General features: G+C 50.0%; 1 protein-coding gene across 1 annotated transcript in view; it reads left to right on the top strand.

The window, feature by feature from the left end:
- The first annotated feature begins 1,714 nt into the window (after positions 1-1,714).
- The window catches only part of SYT17 (synaptotagmin 17), a 34,700-nt gene continuing 27,515 nt past the window's right edge, over positions 1,715-8,899 (top strand). The window contains exons 1-3 of the mRNA XM_071571057.1: positions 1,715-1,822; positions 5,059-5,076; positions 6,402-6,550. Coding sequence (XP_071427158.1) covers positions 1,808-1,822; positions 5,059-5,076; positions 6,402-6,550 — 182 coding nt within the window. The 5' untranslated portion in view covers positions 1,715-1,807. The remainder of the gene's footprint in view (positions 1,823-5,058; positions 5,077-6,401; positions 6,551-8,899) is intronic.

Raw genomic sequence — 8,899 nt, 5'->3', positions numbered from 1 at the left:
TATAAAACTATAAAACTTCTTTTGCTCTCCTTTTTTTGGTTCCTTCTGCTCATATGTGTCAGCCAAAAAAGGCAGTGACAAGTGCTGCAGCATTTGATCTTTTTCTGCCCCAAACATTTTTAAAGGAATAAGTACAAACCTGCACATAATGTTGGTGTAGTGCATGCTACAGTTTTGTGACTCACAGCATTCTGCTTTTAAGGAGTCAAAAAATCTGTCTGAAAAGCTTATACCTCTCTCCATTATGTTGCAATACGAGAAAAAAAAAGAAAATCTGTGTTCAGTTATTGCAAGCTGCATGAAGGCAGTGGTGAAAAGAGCAACAATATTCAAAGCAAAGGCTGACATTTTAAACACTGGCACTTGGAAAGAAGTGGAATTAAAAAGAATTGCAGAGCAAAAATTGACAAACAACTTGTACCACAGTTTAATCATAAGCTCAAAACAGCCTGAAACAAGGGAGCATTACAGGCTTTTTTTCCTTGCTTATCTTCACTGTGGTAATTATTCTTCTAAAGCAGTAGCTGCTCTCCCAGGGGAAAAAAATAATTTTTTGTTTTTTAATTCAGAGTATGGCCCTTCCCACGGAAGTCAATAGGAGTTTTCATTGAATTCAAGGAGAACTTAAATGGGCCATTAAATGAGATCAGTAATTCAAGAGCTTTCCAAAGACATCCTGCCCCCGTGTACTCCCTCCTAACCACAAGGAGCAGCAGTCACCAGCGTTCTTAGGCTGGCCAACATTTGAAGCTGTAGTATCCTCTTCTCCAGAGCAGGAGATGCTTTTGCCATTCACCACGGTAAACTGAAATATGGTGAGTCAGGGCTGTGGTGACCCAGGCCTGTAGCAACTGCCAACCGTCCAACTGGGCTGAGCTGTAAATCGCTGCCAGAAGCATAGCCTCAGAGGTTCCTCCAAAACCGAGGGCAGAAGCCCTTTTTTACACCAGGATGCTGGAAAGACTCCAACTTGTGTGGCATCAGAGTGGTGCTCAGGAGAACAGCCCCAAATCATCACCTTTCCCATGCTTTCGCTTTCAAGAGTTTGACCCAAAGAGCCCTTTGCTACTTGAGTTCTCCAGGTCCAACCACCCACGTGGTGGGACTTGCCCATTGCTGGACCACATTCCTTCTCACTCTGCCTCTGGCTGGACCCAATACGTAAGTGCATTGAGGTCTGTGGGTTACAAGTTCACTCCTTGTTCCAGCTTCTCATCTCTGCTGGGGAAGGTGTTTGAACGTTTTGATTTTGTTCATTCAAGCTCACGAAACAACTGCATCCGTGCTGAAACTCAGGTGTGTCCGTGGCATCCTCTCACACACCGAACTCTGTGCTGGGAAAACGCTGCTGCGAAACCACTTTATCAGCCACGGCCAGCGCTCGCACCTGCCCAGCCGTGCCCAGCTCCCACCGGCACCTCCCGCGCCGCGTCCCGGGGGCCAGCAGGGGTTCGCATCCCTGAATTTCCGCGCCGGGCCCTCTGGAGGTCAGTGTTCGCCCGCGCTGCGGCGGACCTGTTGCGGCCCCGCGGAGGCTCCGCGGGCAGGGCCGGGCCGGGCCGGGCGGGACCTGCCGGTGTGCTCGGAGCGCCAGCTCCGCTCCCTCCCTGCGCCCCCGCGGGGGTGGCGGGTCCCCCCGCCCCCCGGTGCCGGCGGTGGCTGCGCGGGCGCGGGGCCGCTCCTGCCCGCGGGGGCCGCCCCCCGGTGCCCCCGCCCGGGGCGGTGCCGGTGCCGCTGCGGCGCGGCGGGCGCGGGTGGAGCCGCGCGGCGGGAGGCGCCGAGCGCGCCCGCGGAGCCCCGCGGAGCCATGGCGTATATCCAGGTGGGTGCGGAGCGGAGCGACGGCGCTGCGAGAGGGGGTGATCCCTGGGGATCGGGGGGGTGTTTGGGGTGTCTGCGGGACGGGTGCGGTACCGCGGCGAGGTCCCCCCCTGTGCTCCATGCGCGCTGCGGGTGCGCAACTTCGGGTTAACTTCTGGGGAGGAGTTCCCGGCGGCGACAGCGGCTCCCGGCGAGGGGCCAGGCGGGGCCGGGGCAGGAGCGGAACCGGCAGCTGTTGCTCCCAAGGCGCCGGGGCGGGAGCGGATCCCCGCGGGGTTGGCGAGCGGTCCTCGGACCTCTCTCTGCTAGGGAAGCGGGATGGCCCCGGGAGCCCGTCCCGATTTGCACAAGGACTTATTGGAGGGAAGAGGATGCTGAACCTCCTCTAGTCTGGGCACAGTCTGGTGGGGTGGGGGACACCGGCGCCCTGGTCTGCGTGGAGCCGCGGGCTGATGGATGTGCTCACCCAGCGTTTAGGGGCTGAATTATTGTTGGGCTTGTCCAGACCCTGAGCGACCCTCGAGCCGCCCGTTTCCCAGCCGTATCTGCCAGCGCAGCCACCCAGGTCGCAATGAACCCGACCGTGGCATCTCCAGCCTCGCGGGCCGGCGGGGCGCTGGGGCGCCGCTACAGACCCCGCTGCCGACGCCACTCGGGATCCCCGTTCCGCGGGTCCTCGGCCCCCTCCACCCCCTCGCCGTTCCCCCACGGCGCCCTCCCGTTCGGCGCCGAGCCGCTGCCGCGCCCGGCGGGTGGGAGCTGGGATGCCGAGGGAGCTGCCCCGCCGGGACGAGTTGGAACGGCTGCGAGAGGACCCCGCCGGAGATGTCCTTCGGGGCTCCCGGGCCGCTCCGGCTCGGCGGGGGTCTCGAATGGGGCCGGACACGGCGCTGCCCTCCGGCAGCACGGCCGTCGGGGGCCCGCGGATACAAGGTGGGCTACCCGGATGGGTACGCGAACAGCAGCAACACCCCGTTATCCCCACACTAGGGTGTCAGTCATGATGGGGGGCCACCCACCGGTGTGTGGGTAAGGGAACCGTACTGTCCCCGGGCTGTGGTGTCCACTGCAATGGAGTCTTTTCTGGGGTGTAACTGCAGGGGCACAATACAGTCTGTCACCAGTGGGGACCCCACCCTGCTGCAGCATCCCCAGAGACACTGCCATGGTGGCTTGTTGTCACTGGTCTGTGGACCCGGTTGGGACTGGTGCCTGTGCTGACTTGGAGCAGGTGACCCCCATTCAGGCCCAGGCTGACTGTGGGACCTGCAGCAGGGTGTGGAGATGAAGCCTGCCTTGCGCTCAGACGCGCCAGAGAGATGCACCTGACCCTCCATGAGGGTTCACTTGTGGCTGGAGACTCCCATCTGGGTTGTTCCCTGCTCAGCCAGCTTGGGATGACGTGGCAGGGCTTGTCGGTGCCTTCCCGACCCTGAAGGCTGAGCCCTTCTCCGGGGCTTGCTGAGCACATTGCAGCCTTTGCGTTCCCAGGGATCCCCCAGCACCAGCTTGCTGCTGCATCTTCCCCTAAAGCCCTGCCCTTCCCCAGCCCTGACCCTCCTGCCTGGTGCGAGCGAGGTGGATGAACAGGTGGTCGTGTTTGCTTTCCTTTCATGGGCCCTGCATTTCAGCTCTATAGGGTGCTGGTGACTTGTTTACCTCTTCAGCACTATAGTATTTAGTTCTTATCCCTGCCCACCTGTTTCCTGGAGGAGGTTTGTGGGTGGTCAGAGGCTCACGTTATCATGGTACCTGTGGAACTGCTGCATGTGCCCTTGGGCTGGTGGCACACAGAGGGTTGACAGCACTAGTGAGCCAATGGTGACTGGCAGGGCTGTTTAACACGAGCCTGCCATGTGTCCCAGTGGGCCATTTGGAAAAGCCACTTTCTTCTCATGGCACGTGCTAGGGCATTCAATTGAGTGGCATGGATCCAGCTGCTTCCTTTTAGAGCAATTTAAATACTTTCCTTGCAGCTTTGCTGAACCACTGTAGCTTTGACTGCAACTTTGCATTAATAAGGAAGTATAAAGCCCTGTAAACTATTTAGAATTTTCTTAAACAGTTGATCCATGGTTATCTGTAATTGCTGTCTTGTCATATTGCACCTTTTCTAGTATTTTAGTTTGTACTTCTAACAAGTGGTGAGCTGTTTACCAAGCAATGGCTTCCAAGAAGTTTAAAAGGGAGACCTGCACTGAAATGTGGTCCACAGGAGAGTTCTTGGAACTAAAGGCAACTTCTACGTCCCAGCTTCTTCCTAAAAAAACTGCTCTTGCCCCTGTCATGAGCATAAAACTAGGAACCAATTTCTACATGTGGAAGAGTAGAATGAAGTTTGGGGATTTCTTGTTTGTTTTGTTCTGTGGTTTTTTGTTATTTGGGTTTGTTATTTAGAGATTTCACCTACAGAAAGGCAGCCAGGATAATTAGGAAACTTTTAGATGTTATCAAGGGAATGCAATAGGAGTGACATTGCAGCAGGCATCAGAAATGCTACTGAGTCTACAACTATAAATGAAATGGGTGAAGTATAATGTTCCAAAGGTTGGTTTGTGAGTAAAACACAGGTTTGTGATGACTTCTTTGCTGTAGATTTTCTCTGTGATTTGGGGCAGGTGGCTGCAGCATGGATTTTTGGAGTGTGTAGCTCAAGCAGTTAACTTCTATCTTTTGTATTCCTTAAGTCACATCTGAGGATGAGGCTGAAGGTGCCCAGTGATGTGTACATAATGGAGAGTGTTCGGTCTATACCCCTTCTTAGCATTGTTGAGTAAAAGTTGGCATTGAAACTGCATTGATGGCTCAATCTGGAGAAAAGCCTTTTTTTTTCCACTGAAGAATTTTGATGTAGTTTGCTGTCAGCAGCAAGTAGTTTCTGCAGTTACAGACAGGTTACTAAAGAAAAGAAAAGAAAGCATTGCTTGTGATACCTCATTAGTGAGGAGAAATGGGTAGGATTTTCATGCTCCAGGATGGGTTTGGGAATTTTGCTCCTGGGAAAGGAGGAGCCGAGGGAGCTTCCTGAAGAAGGACTGGAAACAGCAGAAAGTGATACCCGGTCAGGAGACTTCTCCTTCCTCTAACATTTACAGACTGTCTTGCCAGAAATTCAAGCTCATCCTAGTCTGGGGTATATCATGGCAGAAAATTTAAAGTTATTTGAGCATTACTAACCTCTTTTTGTCTTTTTCATTTTGTTCCCCTTTGCTTCATCCTGGATGTCTAAAAGGACAGTTGGAACCAATAAATGAGGTGAGTTAATCTGATGATTCACTCCCCGCTCTGTCTCCTCGCACCGTCCTGAGGGGATTGTCTCGTATTTTCTGACTCTTTACTGATCTCCTAGATATAAGTAATGCACTGCATTTTGGGCTGGTAATTCTTGTTTTCCAATGCCCAGATTTTGTTTATGGAAAAAACCATGTGTTTTACGGGAGCAAAAAGAAATGTTTCTGAGGACTCTTCTCTGCAGATCAGAGTTCCTCCAAGGAAACCCCTCCTCTGTGTGGTGTGGTGGTGCCCTTGTATCTGTGCACTCATGAATACTGCAAATGGCTTGAGAATTTTGGGGAGATATCATATGCTTTATTTGTTCAGCTTCTTAGGAACATTTCAAGGTCACATACAATTGTATAACAGTTTGCCCCTGGATTCAGGTGCTGTGTCTATGGAGCACTGCCCTTTCCTAGCATTGTCCTTTTGCTGCTTAATGAGCCTTTGCATGAACTGCAGGACTTGGAGCTGATGTGGGTGGGAAATGGGCTAAGGTTTATCTCTCTGCTCCTCTCAAAGCAAGCAGATCTTTGCAGCAGAGGGAGAAGGCTGTAGGAATGGTGTGGAAGTGGGGCCACAGGCCACATGGAGCTCAGACCCTGTGGTTGTCCCAGCAGAGGAGCAGTCTTACAGGTGGTGCTGCTCCTGCCACCATGAAAACCTGAAATGAAGTATTCTTCTGGGTCAACTAACTTTCTTTTAAAAATACCATTGATGGTTCCTCATTAAATTAATCATCATAGCAGAGGGGAGACATAATGTGCTTTGGTTAATCCATTTTAGTGTTGGGTTTCTTGGGCTATAATGCTACATTTGTGTGGATCATATAGGTATTATATACTTGTATATCTACAGGGACAAGGTATGTTAAAAATTGCTGTGTTGATTAAAGAGGTTCTTGTTGGATTAAACTGGGGCTTTCACTTACCTTCTGTTTTTAATTCCTTCTCATGCGTGTTTGCTGATATATTAATTTATTGGTGTGCATGAAGGAATACATATGTTTCTACTCTAGCATATTGCTATGCCATAGTGTTTTGTAAATCACCCTCTTGCCAACCTACATAATAACACTTCCCTGCTGGAGGGAAAATACCTGCAGACAATGCTTATTTTCCTGCCTTGTTACGGCATTGGTGGGCTTGGGCTGGTAACTGTATAGCACTTGTCTGTTGGTATAGCTGAAATAAATAAAGTTCTTAATGTTCTATTGCACAAAACACAAACATAAATACAGCTGAATGTTTTTTCTCAATAGCTGTTGATGGGTTGTAATGTTGTACTTTGGTTTCCAATGGCTTCAGGGGCTGCTCGCTAGAATCTCGGATCTCTTGCTGTGCCGGTGGACTTGTAGAAATTGTTGTCAGAAGTGTTTCGACTGTAGCTGTTGTCAAACAAATGAAGATGAAGTTGAAATCTTGGGACCTTTTCCTGCTCAAACTCCAGCCTGGCTGTAAGTTTAGATGCTCAATTTCCTGGCTTTAACCAAGGAGTAGGACTGCTCGGCTATGATGAAAGTATAGGTATGAAATGCAGTGGGACGTTGAGGGTACCTCTTAGAAAGGAGGAACTTCCTGAGGGTGGGAACACAGGCTGCTCACAGCAAGGTGAAAAAGGGCAGCTCTGTTAACTCCAATAGCAAGGTTAGTCTTTGCAAAAACCTTTTCTGATGGGTAAGACAGAAGTTGTTTTTTAGCTGGCATAGCAAGCTGCGAACTGGTTTAGCTGCGCACCCTTTTCTAAAGGTGCCTTTCATCTTCAGTCCTATTTCCTCTTCAAATGGACCAGCCCTTTGGAGCACTTCAACTCAGCTGAAATGCTGATGAGGTTGTTTTGAAATACTTTCTTATCCTAGCGTGAAGGTGGTTATCATATAGGCAGATGAAAGGTGTAGCTCATACGTGCTCTGAAGGGGAAATTCATTTAAAGTTTCATTTAGCAGGACTTGATCTCCTGCGTCACCTTAATACTTTTCAAGATTTCCTCTCAAATCATTAAGGAACCACAGCACCAGCTCCAGGTTTTATCTGGAGCTTTGATTAGTGTATTTACAAATCCATTGCAAAGGAAGTCTGAGGTTTTCACTGCTTTACTCCCTCTCAGTTGGGAATCTGCGGCACAGAGGTGACCCTGTGGAGGCATTAATGAAACCAAGAAGGGAGCAGAGCTCTCCAGTGTTTTAGTGGCTGTGTTGTCATCTGTGATGAGCTATCTTCTGTGGGAGCAGACTGTTTGATGGACACAGTTTCAGTGTGTCCAAAACTTGTGGCACAGGAGAGGCTTATTTAGTGCATCATATGGTGCTCAGGGCACTGAGACATTCAGGTAATTTTATCTGCTCCTCTGAGTACCTGCTGTTACTCTATGTCAGGGCTGGAAGGTTCATGTCTTGGTGCTGCATGAAATAAATTGTCTCATATTTAAATTGCAGTCTTGTCCATGTACTCTTTTGAATCCAGGTAGAATAGGATGGTAATTAATACCGAAGCAATAAAAATAGAGCTGTTCAAGATGTGTTAGAGTGGTTTTTAAATGTGAAGCAGCATATTTAAGAGTCTGATATACACCCAGAAATGGATTCACCTGCAATTAATGGGGAATGGAAACAAAATCAATGCTAAATAGGAAAGCATCTCGCACAGGAGAGCACAGTGATGAGGTTGCAGTATTGGACATGGAAAGATTGGTACAGGAGCAATTACATCTTGGGAACAAGTAGCTGGGCTTGTAGTGAGAGGGTGATTCAGAGTTTGTCTGGTGTGCTGGGTAGCAGAAGGGACATCTTGTGTGTTTGGACGTGAGGGGTGTTTGTACCATGGTTTTGTTTCTGACTCCTGGATCCTTCTCTCTGGCTAGAAGGATGTTGTGAGCACTGAAGCTCCATTCTTGTTATCTCAAAACTCAGATATATGGTGGCTTTGCAGATGAGTTGGACTTTGCCCCAAGAAGAAAACATGGAGACCTTTGGACTCATAAAATGTTCCCTCCAGCCTGTATTGTTTGCCCCAGTCCTGCTCCACTTGAAAGCCCCTACAGTAATTTACTGTGATGGTCATAGGCAGAAGACAACATGCTCTGGAAAAATCAACCCAGTTCTTCAACCATATTGCACTTTATTCTTCACCTGTGGATGCTTACAGCCTCAGGAAGAGTCCCTGGGACCACAGCCCAGGCCACATATCCATCTTTCCATCCGGCTTCAGGTGATTTGGTGCAGTCAGGGTCTCCCTCTTCTGCTCTAGTGCTGAGAGAAGGTGAGTTCCCAGAGGTAATGCCTGAGAGGGGCAGCAGGCACCAAAAACGGTGGACACAGGAGTGAGGTAGTTTTGCTTTTCAAGGGGACAGGGATGCTGCCATGCCTTGGGATCGCTGAGGTCACCATCTCCTGTGGCACTGTTGCAAATCCTGTGATCTCCAGGATTCCTGTTAACACACATTGATTTAGAAGCTGGAGATCAGGCTTTGCTTGCTTAAAAAGTCTATGGGCTCCTCTTCTTGAGCTGAGATGGACCCAGGGTGATGCCAGGGAATGTGACAATGCTTTATGCTTCCAGGGTGATTTTGTTGGGAAATGGTGAGGGAACCTAGAAATTATTTAAGTGAGGAGGACAAAGAGAGCAGAGGAGATGTGGAGAGTTAAAGGAGTCAAGGGGCTGTAACGAGAGGAGAGGGAAAAAATGAGCCTGTAGAGGAGCAATAGTCTGTAAGACAAAGAGGAAAAGAGAGCAAGAGGCGGGAGCCAGATTTGGTGTAATTTCCTTGCTTATGAGTGGGAGGGCCAAACTTTTTGTGTGCAAGTTTA

Source organism: Pithys albifrons, chromosome 16 (assembly GCF_047495875.1).
Source record: "Pithys albifrons albifrons isolate INPA30051 chromosome 16, PitAlb_v1, whole genome shotgun sequence".
Lineage (NCBI taxonomy): Eukaryota > Metazoa > Chordata > Aves > Passeriformes > Thamnophilidae > Pithys > Pithys albifrons.
This window is presented reverse-complemented; position numbering and strand designations above follow the sequence as displayed.